This window comes from Crinia signifera, chromosome 5 (genome assembly GCF_055691185.1).
Source record: "Crinia signifera chromosome 5, ASM5569118v1, whole genome shotgun sequence".
Taxonomy (NCBI): Eukaryota; Metazoa; Chordata; class Amphibia; order Anura; family Myobatrachidae; genus Crinia; species Crinia signifera.
In genome coordinates, this window is record NC_139221.1 from 165,060,187 (window position 1) to 165,083,887 (window position 23,701).

At 40.9% G+C, this 23,701-nt stretch overlaps 1 protein-coding gene across 1 annotated transcript in view; it reads left to right on the forward strand.

Moving 5' to 3' along the window:
* Window positions 1-23,701, forward strand: part of ITGA9 (integrin subunit alpha 9) — a 445,717-nt gene that overhangs the window by 247,951 nt on the left and 174,065 nt on the right. Inside the window, exon 16 of the mRNA XM_083186309.1 lies at window positions 14,638-14,787. Coding sequence (XP_083042435.1) covers window positions 14,638-14,787 — 150 coding nt within the window. The remainder of the gene's footprint in view (window positions 1-14,637; window positions 14,788-23,701) is intronic.

Sequence of the window (23,701 nt, forward strand, 5' to 3'; positions counted from 1 at the left end):
CTATTCAAACATTACTCATTCTAATTCATTTTGCTAACAATATTGGATTTAAATAGAGTTGTTTTTATTTTTTGCCTAATCTTGGCCAAAATTATGGGTTTACCAATTATGTCCAGGTAACCTCATCATTGGGTAAATTCCTAACATTCTAGAGGTTCAAGTCTAGGGACACCCCCAAGCCAGTTTAACCAAACAACTCCAAGGCAACATGCTAGGGAAAGATGGACATTGAAATGTTAACGAGTGTTATATAAGTGGGACCAGCTACTATATATTAAAAGGGGTGAAAGTGCGTGAACAATGTTGCATATATTAAAAACAAAGTGTTGAAGGAGTGAAGGGAGTAGTGTCCAGAGGCAAATTTAAGCTGTTTATAGAAAACTTTGCCTGACTTTTCTTCAGCACAGCTAGGTGTATGGAGCATTTTGGGTAAAGTTATTAAATCTCTTAGCACTAAATGACTCTGAATGAAGCAGTATGGATTTATCCTTTTCCAGGATGAAATTCTGAGTTATTCACCTTCTGTACAGTGATGAAGAAAGTGTTGGACCTTTATGATACAGTTTATTAATAATCAGTAAACAATAAGATAAAACTGAGTCAAAATTGCATTAAACATGTTGCAATAAATGTGGATTTTATTAAATCCTACACAGTAACACCACCAAATAGAATAATATAAACAAAAAAACATAATAATTGATTTATCATATTATAATAATAGAGTTAGAATGCGCATTGATTGAACATGTTCTACACGTTTAACAAAATGAGAGCATCTGTACTTTACATTGCATTACAGTCTCACGCTGGCAATAGACTACATGGATCACTGGATCCGCATCTGCATTGGGACCAGAATATTTTCATCACTCAATCATCTTTTGTTTTCTTTTCCATAGTAACACCGTCTACTGGACATAACGCACTGCACTGCAGCTGTACAAACAGCTGTGCACTACAAATAGTAACCATCACTAATTATGGCATGTTTTAGTAAACATACATTTTATCTGATACTGTATGTGGTAGTAGGATATATTTTTTACGCTCCCAAACTATAACAATAACATAAGCAGTTCAGTAAGATGCAGATAGCCATTAAATCTCATTCATTCCATGGGGTATATCTAACTCTTCTTAATTCCAGTTATTAGAAAGGGGTACTCGGATTATTGCTTAAAATTGTTGGGTATATTTAGCCACAAGCATGTTAGCAGAAAACCAGCAATTTTCCCGGTGTCTCTAAATTTAACTCGGCGTTATCACTTTGCCAAATTGATCTGCAGCCTTTTTTTCATCTCTATGGTATGGTTGGTGCATATTTATATTTAAATTTCCTCCTCTGTTGAGTGTAATTTTGCACCGGTTATCACAGAAAAGAAATACTATGTGGTCAATTCTCTCAAATATATTTACTTCAAGTTAAAGGTAGCCAGGATAAGAGATCATACCCCAACTCTGAACTCCCTAGATTTTCTGCAGTGTGGGAGGTCAATAATCTATGTATCAGCTCCCCTATTTCCGACAGGGGTACTCATATGTTTCTAGGTGGTATGTTGGCGTAGATAGGAACAGGACCATAAATAAGGGTGCATGAGTAGTATCTTTGCCCAAGACACAAGGCCAAGGGGGCAGCACAGTCCGATCTCACTGCTCAGATGTATTTGGTTTCAGGATACTTAGAACAACACCTTGCAGTCTAAATCTCTTCCAGGGAGCTATTTGGACATTCTGAGGATGTTCTGGAAACCCAGCTTTGTGGTCCCAGTCACTGCTTTGCCCCCTCTTCGTTACACTTACTCTTTGTTTTCTTATAAGAAAAGTGACTTTCAGAAAATGGCTGCCCCCATACGAAAGACAGTTTTTTAAAACTGGTTTTCCTATGGGGCAGCCATTTTCTGAAAGACGCTTTTTTTCATAAGTGCTTCCCCGACCAACTGCAGTGCCGGATCACGCAACGGAGGTACCGGCTGCACAGGGGGGGTTGTTAGCCCTGGGGTGGGGGGGATTTGGGGGTGTTAACCCCCGGGGGAGGGGGGGCGGCACGCGCTGAAGACTGGCTTTGACCCTGTTTTTGGAAAGTTTCCTCAAACGGGTCTGCCAGTGTCAAAAAAACTGCACTTAAACGGTAATATACCGTTTAAGAGATGCGGTGTGAAAGGGGTTTTACCTGGCAGACCCGTTTTTGGAAACGTTTCCAAATACAGGGTCAAAGCCAGTTTTGCGGTCTGAAAGCAGCATGACTGATTACTAAGAAAGTTTATAGTTTAGAAAATAATGAGGATACAGTTTATATGCAATTCAACCTAATATACTGGATTCCTAATTTGACTGTGATTGCACAACACTAATTGCATTTCCTAAAATGTCAAAACAGAGAGAATATTAATTACCTTTATAAAATAACAATTCTACTAAAAAATACAGCGTGTCATTTACAGTTAACTTGAGTAACAACACCTATGTTTAAGAGGGGATTGGAGTGTTACAAAAGAACCTAAATATAAAGTCAGATTCAAAAAATATTTTGATGGTTTACAAAGTCACCTAGCAGTTGATGTTTATCTCTGCATATATCTAAGTACAAACCACTTAATTCATCTCTTATTCTAATAATGAAATAATAGAAAACAATAGACATATACTGAATATGGTAAAAAAAAATAAAAAAAACAGTTGTGGAGAACCCAGTCACCCTTCTGGCTCAGTGGCACATCCCAAAAGGACTAACCAGAGTCCTCTCCTACCATTTCTTAGTCTATCTGTTGCCACTGACTGGTCTTCTTCCCCACCTGCTACACCCATCTGCAGTACATTATGGTTACATACTGGCAATAGACTACATGAATCAGTGGATCCACATCTGCAGTGGATCCATCCAGAATATTCTCATTACTCAGTCATCTTTCTTTTCTTTTTCCATAGAACACTGTATACTTGGAGCCAAGGAGCCATGACCTTACATTCCCCGTATATATATATATATATATATATATATATATATATATACAGTATATATATATATATATATATATATATATATATATGTTAGACTCCTGATTGAGGCAAATTCAGCTTATGTGGGGCCTTCTGTTGAGTTTTTTTCTATCTCTTCTGATGTTTGTATTGACAAAAAATAATTTTTTAAAAAGGTCATTTTTATTTTCAGATAGCTGGGTGTGCCATGGGATCTGCTGTGGCCCCAGCTTACGCAAATGCATTTATGCATCATGTGGAGCAATTTTTTTTCCTTTGGGTAACCTTAGGGCGGACATCTTGATTTACAATAGATATATCAATGATCTTTTGATCATCGGATGTGGGGATGCACAGTCTCTTAGGGATTTACTGGATACCCATAACTGTAGTGGCAGTGCGGTTAAATTTACTTTTTCAGGTGGAATTTCTAGATGTCTCTATCGCCAAAAAAGATGTAATCTTAAGCACTAACCTGTTTTTATAAAAGGCCGACAGGAATACTATCTTAAGGAATGATAGTTTCCATCTCCGTGCCAAGAGGATCACTTCTGATCCTGATCAGGTGCCGGTTGTATTACATCGATGGTTGAGAAATTTATCGGCAGAGGTTACCCAAGGGCAGAACTGAATTCTCTGAAAGGAAAAGTTTTATACATCAATTGTTAAAAACTAGAACCCGAGAGTTGAATGATAGTATGGGACTTAGGGTACCATGGGTTAATCAATACACCGTCCAATACTAAAACGGTTAAATTTTTTTGGCCAATTTTGGCTTCGGATAAGGATTTGTCCTTATTACATGGTTCCCGCATCCTCCTCAGCTATACAAGGGGTAAGAACATTAGAGATTAAGTGGTCAAGTTAGACATTACAGGTTGAAATAAACCGATGGCCTCTCATTTTCTCTACAGTAAAAAACAGTTGCCATCGTTGTCTCAGGTGTACTACCTGTAGATCGATGTCATCTGTTGCCTTTTTTAAACATCAGATCTGCTGTGTCTTTGGCAGCAGCAGATCTGAGAAAAAGGGAATTTGTCAAAATTAGTGTGAAAAATTGCCAAGCAAACATTTTCATTCATCATAATGACCTGTAATGTTTACCTTTTATAGGAAATATAATATTTTTAAAATTTTTTATTTGAGTTTATATAACAAATGTGCCAGCGCTGGCATTTTTAGCCATTATTTTGCATATCTCTCATAAAGCTGTTGGCTCTCATACTTTGCGCATCTCTCACAGAGATGTTGGCACTCAAAGGGTTCCTGCTGAAGGAGCCACTAATGGGCTCACAGAGCGGCTGCCTGTGTCCCGAAGAAGCAGCATCTGATCCACATTGCAGTCGTCGGCATCTGATCAACACTAAGGAAGCAAAATGTCTCAGTTTTCAAAGCTGCACCCAACACCAAATTCCTGCAGAATGTCCATAAGGCTGTAGCTAACTCAATACTTCAACTGGAACCGCAGCATCATCGTGGCACATGCACACAAAGTGGTTTCCAGGGCATGCACAAACAAAAACAAAACATTGGTCAACTGCGACTGAATCAAAACTGCATATGGGTATGAATCAAGCTGTATGCACCTTATGCTGCTTTCCCACTGCAGACCCGTTTTAAGTTACAGGTAATCTTAAACGGTATTTAGCATTCCCACTGCAGCAGATTACAGTTTTAAATGCCATTTAAGTACCATTCCCATTGCAGGTAAAACGTTTTAGCTCTTCAAAACGTTTTTACAGCACAAATGAGTGCCTGTGACTTTAATGGGCTTTTCAGGGTTGTGGGGAGTGTCACAACACAGGCAACAACCAATCGCTTGAATTGTAGCCTGTTTACATTAAGAATACCATTTAAGATGCATTCCCATTGCCTCTTAGATTACCGTTTAAAACACTGCTTTGAAAACGGGTTGAAATACCGTTTAACTTTAAACGGTATTTCAACTCTGGCGCTTTCCCACTGCAGCCTTAAACGGTATTTTGCCCTCAAAAATCGGCAATATACCGTTTTAAGGCTGCAGTGGGAAAGGGGCATAAGTTAGTTTGCTCTTGATTTTTTACCAGGGGTAATTGGATAGCCTCCTATTGATTTTCTGCAAATTTTTTGCTTATTTTTTTTCAGTATCTTATTGAAAAAAAATAATAATGCTGGACTTCTAATAAAACATATTCTTTATTTTTCACAGTACCATTAATACCATATGTTTATTTGCTCATTGGCCGTGGGATTTTGGTCTGCTGAGAATTGTGATTGTTTATTATTTTATGCTTAAACTGTTTCAAAGGGTTATGCAACTGGTAAAATTGTTTGTGGTTACGATTGTTATTTTGCTGATAGATTACAGAGCAGTTGTTATTTTACCTTAACTTTTTGCAGAACTTTTATCTAATTTAACACAGGGGTTTAAGTAATGTTATTTTGCTGAATGGTACTATATACACATATTTTAATTCTTGTTGAGTTAAAAATGTGTTGTTTTTTTAAAACAATAAATATAACTAATTTGGCTTGTCATAATAGTTTTATTACTATATATTGAAGTACAATAATTTTGTGTTGAAAAAGTCCAACAACTTAAACCTCATAAAGTACCACTTTGTTTCTTATGCCTAAAGCTAAAAATTATCTCTTTGAAGTCAAAATGGAAAAAGAAAAACAATACTCAACAACTCAGAGTGTACGATAAAATAGTAATTCTCTAATAATGTAAGAACACAATTCTATGCTATATGTATTATTTATATGTATTTGTTGATGTTTCTAAGCCGTTATTGCTCTTTTCTTTGGACTTACGCCATACCTCTGTGCAGATTTAGGGCTAGTCAAACAGAAGCCCAGGGCATTACATAAATAAAAATAACAATTGCTGCAGGATTTCTTTTTCCTACATGTTTTAATGGAAAAATATTACTTTTTATTTCACATATTTGCTTAGCATTCTCTTTTTTAAAAGAAAAACAAGGAAGTAAAAGTATATGCTGTTATAAGAAGCCAAATACCACAAAACAGTTGGTCGCCGCACTCAGGCTGAGACTCAGGAAACAAACATACAGTACTGCAAGCTCCTAAAAAGTGAAACAGTGTTAGTGTGTACATGCAATAGATGTCCTGTTATCTATATAACACACAATATATAACACACACTTATTACACAGCGTTTTGCAAGAATACATAATTATTCACATACATTTCTACCTCAGTGGAGCTTATAATCTACTACATATGCACACGTACTGTACATGCTAGGGCCCACTTTGTGGTCACAACCTAGACTAGAATGATTTTGGATTGTGTAAAGTATCTGAACCAAAATACTTCAGCATAATACAGTTATGAATGTCACCACCCCTTCCAAAACTTCCCAGAGTCTAAAAGGGTGTGGATCTTTTTGTTGACAGTGATTAGATCGAAAGTGAATAGGTCGACCACTATTGGGATAACATAGTTTCGGCCAACATGTTCAAAAGATCAAAACAAGCAAAAAGCCAATATGGAAAAGGTTGACATAGGAAAAGGTGGACATGAGTTTGTTTAAAAAAAGAATTGTCCCTAAACTACCCCGCTAATTCCTAAGCCTAACCCCCATACCCCACCGCCTAATCCCTTGCCCTGCAGTTGAACCATATCCCCCATTCCTAAGTGTCTACGACTAACCTCCAGTCAGTATGCTGGTGTCGGTATGTTAATCATTATGATTTTCACATTAGTTTATTCTGTTGTTCATTCTTTGAACAGACCACCATGTTCCATGGGAAATAACTTAATAATAAACCATCTGATTTCTGTTGTGCTTAATCACAGTTCACTGTAATGTGCTAGGGACTCATCTTCAAAGACAGACATAAGATTTCTGAAGGTGGCATTTTTTTTCCAGGAATGTTTCTTACTTTAAACAGTGGGAACAAGTATGTTTTGGTTAGGTGATGTATGTTTACAGGCTGAATAAATTGTTACATTCCTCTTCCCCACCTATTACTCTCCTCATTTTTCCTTCAAAACACGTAATTACCGCTTGGCAACTAAAACATGCCATTTTTCTTTTTTATTGTACTTTTCTTTTAGTTTGAAATTGTCACATACAAGATAATTAATCTCGTGGTTATGATGCATTGAAGCATATAAACTGGGTGATTTATACAATAATTCCAGTGTAACTGCGTTATCCACAGTACATAAACACCATATTTTACTCATGTGAAACTCTAAATACATGAAACATAATAGCTTCTGTATAAAATGTTTGTTTCCTGTTGTTTCTCTTCCAATTTCTTCTGCCATTTGTTTTCTGTGATTCTTGGGAGGGACTAGTGACATAATAGCAGGGACTTTCAGGCTGAGTGAAAACTTTTAAGGAAAGTACGCGTTCCATATTTTTCCCTCACAGAGACTTTGGCACCATTTGCAAAATATGGGAAGCCAATCAAGATGTACGTATCTTACAGTACAAATGATTTCACTTTCACGGCATAGTAAGAGTACTTAAATGGTGGACAATTAGAACCAATGATTGTTGTGCAGAGTTCACTTGAGGTAATTCATCTTGGTATTTTGTCTGTGTGTTGTCTGCTTTTGGGTCAATCTTTAAATCATTGGTTCCTAAACTCACTGTAGTAGCACCCCAGAGCACAATTGTAACTTGATGTTATGTGTGGTAATAAAATACTTCATCAAATAAGTGGCCTTAGTGTGTGCCACATGATTCAGTAGTAGTTCCTCCTATAGGTGATTCTAATGTACAAGATTTATTTATTTATTTTTGCTGGTAGCATTAGGGCTGTTGAGCCTGACTATATGTTGGACCTAAAAGGGTTAAAGTAATCTAGTGTGTATGGGGCTTAAGCTGTGTACACACGGTATTGCTCAGTGTCTCCTTTTCATCAGCGACCAGAGATGGTCGCTGATGAACAGAAGACTTTGCCGGGGGAGCTGCAGAGGGAAACAGCTGGTCAAAATAGCAAGCTCCTGCGACCAGTGACCATTAGGAGGCTGAACATGGAAGCATGCACCCGGCGATTTATCGCTGCAGCACAAACAAATCGCTGGCATTGGCAATATGGCTGCTCAGCGACCATATTGCCAGCAATATTGCACCATGTGTACACAGCTTTGTGTTGCAACACTGAGGAATATTGTAAATTGCATTTAACAATTTCAACAGATTCATGTAACTTTGAGGAGATTTCCTGGTGTGTGAAGCAGAGAATTTCACATACTTTCACTTTTCACTTGCTGTCTATTACTAGAGTTGGAGTTAAACCACTTTAATTAAAATAAATGTAAAAAAAAAAGTATACAGAACCTGTCCGCCTACTTCAGTGACATCACAAGTTGGACAGGAGTTGTCTGGTTTGATACAAAGTTGGCTGGTCTGATGAAAAAAGTTGGTTAGGTGTGTGGGCTGGGGTTTTAGTTGGACAGACAAGTTGGACGGTTGGTTGGTTGGAGGAAAGTTAGTCTAATGTACAGTATGGCCAGCTTTATGCAGAGTCCTGACAGACCTCAGTGTAAGTAGGGTTCCCTGCCATCTCAACCCTTGATTCCATTCCTCCTCCATAACTATCTATCCCATATTTGCTGCGTCCTCTGTATATTACAGCTACACCATATAAATTACTGTCACTAAATAGTAGTCAAAATCTCACCGTTTGTAGGCACTTTTAGGCATGTTACTTAAGGAAAGTGATTTAACCAGTAGTAACCCTATTTATTATACATAAAACACAACCACCCAATCTTACTTAAGTATTCAAGTGTCAAGCCATAATACCTATTGTATGCCTACTCAAAGCTTATGCTTTGTTATGCGCTTGGGTATGTTGCTGGCACATAGTTGCCCATGATAAAAGATGTTTATTTGATAAAGGGGGCACTTCTGTCAAATTATCACTTGAACTGTGGTTGCTAATCACAGGCTAGAGTGTACACATTTGCACACATTGGCTGATTCAGAAAATTTCTGGTGATTTGTGCCTCCAAATCACAATAAGTAAAAGCCAGAGATTTGGTGTCATGGTTGCCAAACTGTTGGTAGTATAAATTGGGAAAAACCCGACAGTGCTACATTCAAGGATTTTCTTTTAGCAGTTTTGCATATGGCCCTCTCTTAAGCTGCCCATACACGGAGCCGTTCGCCGGCATCCGTTCTGTACTATGCGATGCGCACTCCCGCGCATCACATAGTACGGTACAAAAAGTATGTGCTGCACATACTTTTTGTACTAGGTACACATCGTATCGGATAGCAGTGCATGCACAATGCATGCACAAGGGATGCGATCCGATACGATGTGTACTTTAAAAGTACAGAACGGACCGCAAAAACGGACCGTGTATGGGGGGCATTATACCTATTTAAACACAGTGTTAGTGCTTCATTCTTCTTGGCACTATGTATATAGTGGCAGCAGCCTTGGCTGGTATTGCCTAGTGCTTTCCAGCTTCCTCCTTTCCTCTCACAACTTCCTCCCTCCTGCTCTCTCATTTTGGGTGTTTATTTACTAAAATGGGAGTGCTATAGAAGATGGGATATTGCTATGGACAACCAATCAGATTATATCTAATATCTTCTAAAAGGTGCTAAATAGATAAAAAGTAGATTCTGATTGGTTGCTATGGGCAACATCCAATCTTCAAAAGATCTCCCATCTTAGTAAATAAACCCCTTCTCCTAAAGTATATATAATATAGGCTGAACCAATTTGCTATCTTTCACACTATCTTTAGAAGCATAACTTTTGTCCTATACTTTACCAGCATTCTTCCTCAATAATGCCATTGGTCAAAATCTTTTACAACTTTTCGTACGGTATGAAGTAAAGACATCGCTAAATAGCCAAAATAAAATAACATGTAATAACTAGGGGTATATGTGTGGGTATACAAAAGTGGAGATGTTTTCCATAGCTACCAATCAGATTGCAGATATTATCTTCTCAGGGTTCGCAAATACTCGCTATAGCGAGTATTTTACCCCTTTTTGATCACCAGGGACTCAGTTTCTGCTTATGGCTGCGTCCCCTGGGACGCGCTGTGGCCGGATCAGCATGCGGAGGGGGAAAGATAAGAATGCCGGGGAGGCGGAGGGATATGTATTTCCCCCCCTGTTGTGATGCGGCCGCAGAGATGAGAACGTGCTGGCCGCGTCACATCAGCTATGCGCCGGGGTGGACTGAAGATCGCGCGGAGGAGTAGGATGTTGTGAGCACTTCTCGCCGCACGTCCTCCCGCTGCACCCAAATACTTTACCGCTGGCCCGGTAAGATACAGCAGTGGCTGTGTGCAGAGATGGGGGGTGGTGGTGGTGGGGGGACATTAACACGCAGGACGCTCCCAGTACTGATAGCGTCTACGTGGCTCGGCGATTGTTTGCTTTAGCCTGGCGACAGCACAGCAGCCCGCACGCCGGATCTAGTGCATTCATTGCGAGACAGTTTACATCTATCTATGGCTGGCGTACTGAAAAAGGTGAGACAGCGGAGGTCATAATACCTACCCCGTGTCTGCAGATAGTGATAGATCTATAGACGCACAGATACCGTGCCTCTGCCCCCGGTGACAACACTGTCCTGCACCCAGTGTTGACTTCGGCGCTATCAGTGTATAGACCAAACACAATATAAATACTTACCTCCCAACATGACCCTGGAGGGACACATGAAGCTCTGCAGAAAGGAAGGTTGGCTATGGCTACACTTTTTATTTTATTTTAAATGCCGAGTACACATTCAAAAAGGGGTGGCCACGCCCCCTTTTCCAGTGGCCATTCCCCTTTCTGGATGTGTACCGATTTTTACCCTTCAAATGTTGGAGGGTATGAGACTGCTGGAGGGGGCATATGGCTGCACTGCTCATGAATCTGCATGTTAAAATAAACACTGCAAATAACAGTTATACATGTTAGCTTGCACTTGCCCCAGTGCTATACCTAGTTCAAGAGATTAATCTGGAATCAGATGGGTTATGTCATACACTCAATTTAGCATTACCTGCAAATTCAATTACACACTGTTCATTCTAGCACCTGCTATTGTTGAAAACCCATGCAGTTCCTCTTCCCTGCCTGGGGTGTCGCTGTCTGCTGTGGTGCTCCTAGCACAGGTCTGGTTTGCATATCAGTGCTGATATACAGACCACACTGTGCTAGAAGCACTACAGCAGACAGCGACACCCCAGGCAGGGAAGAGGAACTGCATGGGTTTTCAAAGATAGCGCGTGCTAGAATGAACACTAAATTACATGATTTTATTCAAATTGTCCTATATGCAAATACCCTGCTCCATAGTTACACCCATTCAGTAGTGAATTGTGTTTGAATACTGTATCTTTTGTAAACACTTATTTGGGGGGGGGAGAGGAGGCGGACAGCGAGAGGAGGCAGCTGGCGTATGTGGCATGGTGTGTACTGGGCATAACGGTGTGCGCTGTAATGTGTACTGGGCATTACGGTGTGTACTATAATGTATACTGGGCATAACGGTGTGTGCAGTAATGTGTACTGGGCATTACGGTGTGTACTATAATGTATACTGGGCATAACGGTGAGTGCAGTAATGTGTACTGGGCATAACGGTGTGGGCTGTAATGTGTACTGGGCATAACGGTGTGTTCTATAATGTGTACTGGGCATTGCGGTGTGTGCTATAATGTGTACTGGGCATTGCGGTGTGTGCTATAATGTGTACTGGGCATTGCGGTGTGTGCTATAATGTGTACTGGGCATTGCGGTGTGTGCTATAATGTGTACTGGGCATAACGGTGTGTGCTGTAATGTGTACTGGGCATATCGGTGTGTGCTGTAATGTGTACTGGGCATTACGGTGTGTGCTGTAAAGTGTACTGGACATTACTGTATGTGCTGTAATGTGTACTACTATGTGACCACACCACTCCCCCCCCCCCCCCCCCCCCCCCCCCCCCCCAAAAACATGCCCTAAAATGTTACCACGCGCCTACGGCGCGCAGTGTCCCTGTTTTCATGTTTATATCGTTTCCAGTATATATGTATCTTTATGCGAGTGTGCCAATTGATACTTCCCCCCTGTCCCACATGAGCCATGCTGGGGAGAAGGGGAGAGGAGGCTTTATTCCGTTGGGACCCAGAAAAGGTCCGGTAGGACCCCAATTTTTAGAAGTGAAGGGTCCCCGGGACCCACTTTTTTGGGTGGTTTTCGCGAACACTGCTTCTAGAATGAGCTAGATAAATAAGTACAATCTGATAAATATACGTGTTTGTGTGTTTCTGTGTGTATGTATGGATATATATGTTTCAGCTTTTCAATGCCCATATTTTTTTTAAATGTCTTGTAATATGAATTTGATTTAATTTGTAAATTTGGTCTAGATGTGTATCTGTTCTATAGAATAAACATAGTGTGTGCAGTGCATGAATGTATAAACACTGTTTGTTTTTGTGCACAACATTGTATCAACCATTACACCATTTACCGTAAGATTTTTTTTGCTCTGTGTCAACTAACATTTTGGCATTGTTCCCTGCACGTCACAGACAAACTTCCCATATGACTAGTGCTAGGGATCATGCAATCATTTTGAATTGTGGTTGAAAAAAATACTTTTCCAATTAAGTATGCTTATTCCCATGTTTCTTAAAAACATGGCGTATAAAAGGCAGTTGATAGCAACCTCCATAGTTATCAGAATAAATATGGCGAGTGCCTTTACCCAACAAACGGCCTCAAACTTCAGATCATCTCATCAGCCTGTATTTTACACGGTTTACAATAAAAGTGAATATTGTCCAGTGCATCTGGGCATTAAGATGTACTATAAAGATGAATTGGTTATAATTCTGTGATGATGTTGCAGGCAGCCACCTTAGTGATAATATTGATGTAAACAATGTGCAATATTGAACGTGTTAACATTGTGTTTTTATCGGTGTCAAAATCCTGGGAATTGCAACCCAGGTTGATCCTTTCACACAGAACAAGAAACCAGATTGATTCGCGAATTACTGGGTACAAAACTTGACCTGGCAATTTGATTTTCTGTGTGGAACGAGGATAAAGGCATGGCCCAGCAAACAACCCATGCTGCAAATGTCGGTTGTTTTCTCCTACTTTCTATATGAAAGTGGTATTATTGAATACAATACAGTGTAGAGCAGTTGCAGCCCCTACCTTATAGTAAGAGGGGAGCTGCCGCTGGCCAACAGCCCCAACTCCGCCCCTGCCGCCACTGCTCCTAGGTGATCTCCAGAGCTGATGTTCCTGGGCAGTCCCTGCCTCTGCTGCAGTCCTGGTGCTTGGATGATGACAGGCACTGCCGAATGTGCATTACCGATTTCTGTACTATGCATGCGCTGGCCCCTACCTTCTATGGGTTGCTTCGGCGGCAGCCCATAGAAGTTAAATCCTGGTCCCGGCGCCTGTACAATACAGATGTCAGGCACCGGGACCGGCGCATGCACCTTCCCCTGGTTCTATGGGCTGCCGCGACTAGTGCCCATAGAAGCCAAAGAGGCAGCCCCAGATGGAGGGAAAACCTCCTAATGGGACTGCATTGGGTGACTGGCAGGTCAGACTTCCAATAGGAAGTCACTGCCAGTCACAGTGAAGCCAGTGCAGTCTGTGACACTACAGTGGCAGATTTTACCTGGGGGGGGGGGGGGGGGGGTGTAGCCCTGCAGCCCATAGGTAAAAACCGCCACTGGTATATAGCAGTGGTTCTCAAACTCGATCCTCAGGACCACACACAGTTCATGTTTTCCAGGTCACCTGACAGTTGCACTCATTACTGACTGACACATTTTAAAAGATCCACAGGTGGAGCTGATTATTTCATTTGATTCTATGAGGAGACCTGCAAAACATGCTCTGTGTGGGGTCCTGAGGACCGACTTTGAGAACCTGTGGTTTAGAGGATAGGTACAGGGGATATGTTAAAAAAGTATGAGGAATATTCCTAGAAGAAGATATTACTTGGAAGTTTGAGGAAGGAAGGCTGAAAGAAAGACCTTGTTAGGAAAGGGAGCTAGAGCATGAAATAGTCTCTCAGCAGTTATGTGGACTCTTAAGGTCCATACACACTGGGCGATTATGCCCAGCGTGTATGAACAGCGATGATCAATATAATCACTGGGGTGAAAGCCGCTCAGTGCATACTGCATGCTGTCCTCAAAGCAGCTCATCTGCTGGTATTACCAGCAGATGAATGGCTTTGTGGCGATGATGCGGGAGTGCGCAGCAGCGCTCACCACTCATCACTGGCCATACACACTGGGCGGCTTTGATTTGGAAGCCGCTCAAACTTGCTGTCGCCCAGTGTGTATGGCCTTTACAGTAAAGGAAATAAAGACTACATGGAACCTACATATTGTAATTAAGGCTTAGAAACTGTCTGAGCTTTTTCCACACAGTGGCTATTTTTTGGGTACATGCAAAGCTCTTGCATGACACCTTTCAGAAATCCACACAAGCAATAACAACAAAAATGATGTGGTGCAGCACAGTATAACATATTTATATAAAGTGATTCAGCATAACAGAAATTTGGGATTGCTGTTTTTGGCATTATTTGGGTGTACCGTAAATGTGTCAGTGTAAGTCAAATTGTTATATTTTTTATTTTAGTCCCAGGTGTAATACATTTAATTTATTATGGGCCTAATATTGCATGTGCTCTTTCTTTTTGCAGCGCAGAGTGAACGATGTGATATCGCCTATAGTTTTTGAAGCATCTTACAGCCTTGGTGAGCATGTCATTGGGAAAGACAACAGAGACCTGCCGGACCTCAAACCTGTCCTTCGCTGGAAAAAGGGGCACAAAATAGCACAGAGGAATCAGGTACGATCGGCAATGTAGCCTCCATGTGTATACTAAAGATTAATTGTGGCAAACATTAGATTTTAGTTGTTATCATGTACAGTAGTTCACATGCAGCATTCCTCCTTCAGGAAGATAAATCTGCTGATCTCATTGACCTATACTGGTCACCCGTAACCTGATCCTACCAAGTGACCTTTGTACTGAGTGACAGTTTATCAATGTCAGTATGGTCAACAGATGACTGCATACACCGACCTATAGCCAAAGCCATTATTGGTCATGCCCGAAAACATCCAGCCAACTTTCCTGGGATCAGACTCTGACATTACAAACATTTTGAAATTAGACATGTGCATCACATCACTACTGGTGTGTGTGTGTGTGTGTGTGTGTGTTTTGAAAGGGGAATACAATGAGTTAAGCCCCTATACAGTATGCCATTTTCCTTCTTTGTTCTGACAGAGACCACTAGAACTTAGATACTCAGCTTATGTATCCTTGCTGAGCATATTACTTAATAACTATACTATAAGGATGTAAATTACCCACTACATTACCCATGTGTCTGTATATTATATTTCATACTTTCAAAGTCACTAATACACAAGTACTGCTGGAGTATAGTTAATGCATCTGTAAGAGTGACAGAGGTAAAGCTGTCACTTCTGATCCAGGTCCATGTCTTGCCCGCTGCTCCTATGCCATATTTGCCTGTTTTTTTTTTATTTCTTTATCATAATTGTAGATAGAAGATGTAACAAAAGAGGCATTTATTGCATAATGGAGATCATTCTGGTTGACCAGGAGCTTTGCGGGTCCTCTAAACACCACCTGTCTGCAGATTATACTCGCACACATGTGAATGGATGTTTTACATTCATTCGCAGATTGCATGCGGGGCAAAAATCATTTGATGGACGCCGACCATCAAATGATTTCTGTAGCGCTCGCAGATCTAAGACACTCTCTGGTGTCTTAGATCTGCAGCGCCCCATTACAGGAAGAGGGCGGGCAGCTAACATCTGGTGATGTCAGCTGCCCAGCCCCAGCACCCACGAATTTGCATGGGAACGTTTTCATGGGGACGCACATGAAATGCTGGGCATTCCCATGGGCCCGAATTCAAAGTGCGACCACATGCTAGGTGCGAACGGGCCGGCGAATAAAGAGGCTGCACTTGTCTCTGAACATCTCTGCCCTGTGCGATCACGCAGGGGAGCGAAGGAATCAGAATGAGGGCCATTGTGTACATAGGATCACCAATAAAACAGTATTTTTAGTGAAATATAGCATTTAAATAAGATGAGTGTATATTTCACAGGCAACTGAGCATATCTTGTTTAGGGCTACTAGTGCAGGGTTGTGTTTACAAATGTTAACAAAAAATAGCACCGCACAGGATTTTGAAATAATAATTTAGATGGCATTTAATTTAAGCTCAATTTTCAACATAGAAAACAAATAAGAGATGAACCCATCAAAATAAACAGTAAAATAGCACCAGGGCAGTGTTGCTAGACTAGAGATTTTAGTGCTGAACGATGCTTTAGTATTGAAATCAATGAGGTTTCCCTAACAGCAGATTTCTTGATATTTAAATGCTAAGAGCAGTGTAATAACCTTCAAAATAAAGCTAAGTGCCGGGTCAGATAGGTTATTTAGAACGCATCTGTTAAATGCTTCATGCTTTGTTGATGGGATTGTTCTGCTGTGACAAGGGAACAGAATTCCCCATTCACTTTAGTGATACGCTGACTGAGAGTAACATCACTTCAAAATGCCAGTTGGCTGTCTAAATGGCAGTGACCTAAATATTCTCAAGCTATTGTCAACATAAGAGTGATTTATCTGGTCCCTTTTCCTTCCTACCTGTTTTTCATATGTCTTTCTTATAACCCCCCCCCCCCCATTATTTACTCTAAAACAGACTTAAAACTGTATAATAAAAATCAATGTACAATATTTAAAAGTTTATTTCAATTTATTTTCTGATTGCGTGCACTTGGGTGATGTCAATCCAAATGCTCCAAATAGAATTATCTGCTCTACTTTCCAAAAAGGGTCAAACCCTGCTTACTAGAGTCAGGTGACACTTTTCTGATTTACAACCGCTGCAGACAGGAGCAAGTGATCATTCATCTCTGAAGTCTGAGAGGAAACACAGATAAGCATGCTTGGTTTTTGTTGAACCAAAGTGATAAGTGAAATAAAGTTTTTTTTATCGTTCAATGACCTCCAAAGAAACGATCAAAGATAACTTGTTGGCCGTGAATGCTTTAGATTTAAGGCAACACTACTTTGCTTAACTGATATAAATAGTCACTTACACTCACTGTCAACATTATTACACATGCCTGTTAATGATAATATTTATTTTAATTTATTATTTTTTAACAGTTACTTCTATAGCGCACACATATTCCACAGCCCTTTACATAGAACTGAGAACATTCACAACAGTCTTATCAACCTTAAAGTGGGCAGCTTATAGTAGTCACAGTCCTGTTAGCTATAGACAGAAAACGGATACTGCTACAGTGAGCATAGGCTAACCAAATCTGGACAGTTAAACATTGGAAGAACATTTCCTGGTCTGAGGAATCTCAATTTCAAATATGGATCAATGTTCTTTTTTGTCAACTGTTCAGTCTGTGTTGATGATATCAGTTTTTCCAGGCTCACAATTAGAACAATGTTTAAAGGCCTACACCCTACCTTAACCACTTCGGTGGTATGCCCAGAAAATTTCCAGGCATACCACAATACAGTATGTAAGTGAGCGCCAGTGGTGCCTCCAGCACTGGCGTGCACCTACATGCTTTTCAACTTGTAGGGGAATTGGAGAAACACCCCAGAGTGTGCCCATCCTAGCAGCCTGTTTTCTTTGCGCACTGTGGTGAATACCAATTGTACTTGTATATCCCCCTCACTTGTCAACCAGCCCCTCCGGGCACTCCCAGCAGCCGCTGCAGATCATCGCTCTCCGCCGCCGCCATCAATCATTACTCCCCCTCTGCTGCTGCCGCCGAGCACCACTCCCCCGGAGGTTCGTGGGCCCTCAGCAGCACTCGGTTGTTCGTGTGTTCGGGCGCCTGAACAAAGGAGCGCCCAAATACCAGAGTGCACTCCTTGCCGCTGCCGCCGGACATCAACCCTCCCCCCCCCCCCCTAGCATCCCAGCAATAACTGCCATGCCGCTGCATGCTGCTTCTACTGGATGCAGCTTCATTGGTTGGTTTTCCTGGGACAGGACAAACCTGCCCTGACAGGTTTGTCCTGCCCCAGGAAAACCCACCATTCAAGGGGTTAATATTGTTGCTGACCATTTACATATCCTTATGGCATCACAGCACTTTCCGCTTTAATACTTACCTAGCAGAGCCCCCATTTCATTAATCACCTCACAGCACTTTCAATAGTAGACACCTGACACCAGTGTGGCGTCTTTAACGTTACCTTATTAGATGCTTCCTTGTCCCAGGCTACTTTTCACCTTTCGTTGTTAAGAGCCTCTTTCCCAGGAGGGGCCGGCTCAGGCTCTGCGGATCCTGGAAATGTCACAAAAAGGTAAACATGTTTCATGCAAACAGTAGATCTGCCCCTGCATATGGTGGATTGGGAGATTTGCAGAATAGATATGCAATGACAAAATCTGCAGAAACTGCAAGATACTATCTAGCCAGCATAGACCACTCTCTAGTGATTTTTTCTAGTTTTCTAGTACCTTGATGGACTAGAACTAGAATGGTGAAATAACAGCTATGGCATCACATAAACATCAGAAAATAAAACAATTAAGAATATTTAATTTATATAAATTAGACATGACCAGCCCAAGCCAAATTTTTTTTGGTAAGAAAATATAGATTTTGGTGCCCCTTAGTGGAATAAACCATATTATGCACAAAGCTAAAGCACCATAGGGTGTATGTATTAATAAATGCGGCACTGTCACACTTGTTAACAGTGTTTATTGAGATACAGTACATACATATTTTAATATTTTCATTACTTATAGGACACGTTCATAGGCATGACGCAGGTTTATACCATCTGAGGATGGTGTAAACCTGGAGTGCCACAGTAAGATTGCTGTGAAATCTCCTGCATTAGTCTGTTAATGCATAGCGGGAATACATGTATATAACAGGAAGTTATGACATCACATTACACTTACATGCCTACGGGAGGCGGAGTACTGCCAAGACTGCTGAACAGTGACACAGCTGTGCGTCTGCCAGAGGAGTCAGTGTCCAGGGGTATGGGTGGGAAGGAGAGCACAATTCATTGTCACTGGGCTGCATTCAAACTTTGTCCTTTGGACCCCAATACAGATGTCCCAATTTGTCTTTAATGTAGAGGTCCTTCTTATCGCTGTTTGCTGAAGCTTGACTCTCTAAAGTACAGTGCTTCACAGTAAACATGATGTTCCATGGGTCCAGTCCCATGTGCCAAAAAGTAACATGTACAAAAAAAAAAAAATTTAGTTGAAATGAATGGTGTAAACATTCATGGTGCAAACATTACAACAATGGTGTAAACATTCATTGCTGACAGTTCAATTGTCTGATGAAATGATGTGCAGTGCCGATGTGTGTCACAAGAATTATAAGGTATGTACCGCCACACTACATTGGTTGCAAGACAAAATACAATGGGGGTTATTCTTGTTGATTCGCTCGGATGCATATACGCATCCTTGCAAGTCAACCTAACCCTGCCTTGCGAATGGTGGCACGCCGGCCCACCATTCGCAAGACGCGTTCCTTCTCACTGGCTGCGAATGGATGTTTTGCATAGACATCCATTCGCAGCATGCAGGAGAACGCCCACATTATTCAATGGTCAGCGACCATCCAATAATGTGGAATGTGCACGTATATGTAAGGGTGCACGCATATGTAAGGGTGCTCTGAGGCACCCTTACATATGTGTACACATTCTGAAGGAAATGGGAGGGCAGCTGACTTCCAGTGATTTCAGCTGCCCCCCCCCCCCCCCCTGTCGTGGCCTCACTAGCATGGGAACGCCCAGCGTTCTCATGGGAACCTCCATAAAACGCTGTTCGTTCACATATGCTCACACCCCTCTCACCCCCACCCGCAGTCCTGGGTGCATGTACCCAGCAATCTCTGTATTTGCAGTGGGAGCATGCACCCTGCATATGCACATGCGCAGAAATGCGAACGGGCAGTAAGAAAACATCAGTCCCCGTGTGAATGAATGGCAGTTGCGAACAGACCTGAATAAGGTCCTATATGTGATGATGATGATGATGATGGCTGAAAGGTTCAGAACTTGAACTGTTTCCTCTGTGCTTTGTGGGAATTGCCTCCGTTGAGTCTAACTTATCTGGATGCAATTTCTTGTTTGGAAGCATTAGCTCTTTGTTTCTATACTGTAAGTGTTCTATAAGTGTTGCTCTGCAGTTATCACTATAAATATACACTTTTACTAGACTTCCCAATTGTAAAGCACATCGGTAGATGTTGGCACTCTAAAAATAAATGTTATTAAATAAATATTTTGCTTAAATACATTTGGGAAGCCAGTAAAACAGAATTTTGGGAAAAAGTTTGGAGAACAATCAACTTGCCTCTGATGTATACACAAGAGAGGTGCCCTTTCAAGGCTGATATTTGATATGGGGGAAAAGGACGGCTTTCACGTTGGGGCTGAACCAAATCTCCAGTTGAGTCAGGCTGTTAAAATATGTTGCCCAGATGTTGTTAAAGCATATTTTGTCTGGACATATATTAAGCATAAACATCTTAGCCTCAGATGACTAAACAGTTATTATATGCTGGGTGGGTCATATTCAAATGGACAGGCACTTGTCCAAAAGCTCCCATGGTCTGCACTCTTGTGCTCAAAACATACTGTACAATCCAAATATGCAGCAAAAAATTTGTAATAGTGAATTCTAAACATATTCAATCTGAATTATCTTTTGTGGAATAGTTATTGTTAATAGATATTTACATTCATATTCACAGTCCCATAAAAATGAAATTTAAATCAATAAATTACTAAAATGATATTAGTAATAATAATAATAATAATAATAATTTTACTTATATAGCTCTTTTCTACAGCAGATTGCTTTACAAACATACAAATCATAGCACAAGATTAATATAGCGAGTAGAAGATGGGAAAAAAAACCTGGGGATTGAGTAAGCATAATGCAGGGTTGATGCAGACATTTTGGGTAATAAATACCATGGGTTATATATTCCAACCAGGAAAGGTACCAGGCCAGGAAGCCATCGTAGTCACACTTTGTAAGATTACCTTTGTTGAAATAGGTTAAACCCAGAAGAAAATGACTAAACTGACCAATGGGTGGGTGGTGGGCAGCATTATCCCAATGTATTGTGGCATATCCCAGCAATACCTAATAAAGACATCTTCTATCCCCAGTAAAATCCCCTTTGTTTTCCAGTGAAAGGGATGAGGGAACCCAATTGGTAATGCTGCATTCCATTTTAGAGGTAAGGTATCGCCAACCCGCTATGGTTATGGAAGCCAATCTCAGGATCGGGATTGCATGCACAATTTACTTATTTACGCCAGACAGCACTTAGCACCAGCAGAGCTCAGCTCAGACGCTGCCCGGCAACCAGATGGTATGACAGTGCAGCATGATGTTAGAGCTACACGTCTGCCCACCCTTCTACAATGCCTGCCCCCCCCCACACACACACACACACTTTCTCCACCCTATACCCTATATTTGCATGAATACTGTGTAAGACTAAGGGTTAAACTTGACAGATGAAAGTAACTTTATGTCATCTATAATCCTACCAAATTTCATAAAAATCTGAGGTCGGGTTGAAAAGTTACTTTTTTGTGCTGACGTGGCATGGACTGACCATGTAGTCTACATTGGTGAACACCTAGGATCACCTGGAACTCTTATCCAGGGAAGGCTCCAAAGACAGGGCTGCAGCCTACTTCATAATTCAAATCGGTGAGGCACAACAACTGCCACCAGCTGCCATTGCAAACTGACTCACTGCTAGTGGGTGTGGCTTCCCTATTTGAATTTTGGACTGTGCTGCAGCACCACCTCTGGAGCTGCCACTGCTTATGTCCAGCTATCATGGACCTGTGTTCTGGTTTCATTTGAATAAAGTAATTTGGTTTCTTTTTTTTTATGTGATTGGAATGAATCCCTACAGGCCTTGGTGGATTTATTTCTGTTTTATATTCTCTACAAGTAATCATGTGCATACTTGAGGTATTGTATCTGTGCACATTTTTTGGGAATATAAAGAGAGTAAAATGCAATGACTAAATCCACTGAAAATTGAATCAGCTTTTTCCGAGACTGATACTGTAACAAAATACTTAGCATAAAAGAATGATGACCATTATTAAAAAGAAAAATTACGCAGCATAAGCCCCTTCCCACAGTTTTGGAAATCTAATTCCTGTAATAGTAAATATGATTAAACCTCATGCTGACTGCTGGGATACTCAATAAAGGTGTTTTTCTGCAGACTTCAGCATGCTGACATACAAATACAGGCACAGCTGGAAGCAGACACAGATGTTATCAGTCAAGTGTCTTGCAGAGCAGCATTGCCTTAAAATACCTTCTTACTACCATGCTTAATTAATAATGCTCAGATGTCGACAATAACTTTATCATCATAAAGCCATGCGATGAATCAAAATGTATTCTTTTCCTCTGTTTAAGATCTTGTTATATATACTATTATTTAGAAACACCCCATTCTAGGGATTGATGTATGTGCAGACATTAAGAGCATATTTATTAAACAATATTTCCGGGACATTCCCCAAAACCATTTTGGGGGTGCGAGAAGATAGTATGCAATGCATGGATGTGCCGCCAAGTGCCGGAATGTGAAACAACTCTGCAGCTTGGTCTTGGCAGCTATTGCTATCTTCTGATGGTGTTCGTTGCTGTAGTCTATGGGCTACACTCTGCACAAATTACACAGTGGAGAAACGGGGTCCAAAAGGAAAAGTGAACAGATGGAATGACTTAACTTTTTAAATATCACAGTAAATGGCACCTTTTCAAGCGATATCCCTGCATGTGTATATTGTTACATTGTGGTGAACCTTAATATCTTATTGCCATTAATAGAAGTGATAACAAAAATTACACTTGTCAGGTCTAAAATCTAATAATTGATAAATATGTCCCCAGTGCCACGGAGAGATAAGTGGGTACTTTTGGCCGAGCTTGTTGGAAAGGGTTAGATCAGGCAGCCTAAGTCAGTTCTTTCTCCCAGGTGCCTTTCGCTCCTGGCTGTAACACAAGATGCCCAGCCATTTCCCAACCTATCAGTGGTAATAACACCCATGGCCCCCTTACCGCTGTGTGCACCTTTGAGCACCCCACGCTTCCTTTTTCCTTGTTGTATCATTTGGAGGCTGGCATTCCTCCAGCGTGGTGGCAGCAGGGTAGCACAATACATCCCCAAAGCGCAAAGACATTTTCTTTTTTTTGTTTTCACCTTCCCGCTGTGTAAATTTTCTCAAGCCCCCTCTATAACCCCTGGCATAAGTATAATTTGCTCATTACAGTGAGCTCTTGGACCACCTTTGCTCCCATGATGCCATGGCAGGCAGGGTGCTGGGAGGTATTCTGCTACCACAGTGGAGACAGGTGCTGCAATTGTGTGTAATAAGGTTTTTTTAATTGGCTGGAGGTTTAAAAGGGGCCACTTTGTTGGTAGGGCAGTGTCATGTCCTAGTGTCCCAATGTCAGGATTAATAACATTGGGAGATATGCATATATTATACATACCATCAATTAGCAATTATTATTAATATTATTATTATATCATGGTATCCGGTGAGGAGGTTGACAGTAACGTATTTTATATACTCAGCATCAGCCCACAGGTATGGAAAACAAAGACTTTTTTCTTATCAGTAAACTAAAGTC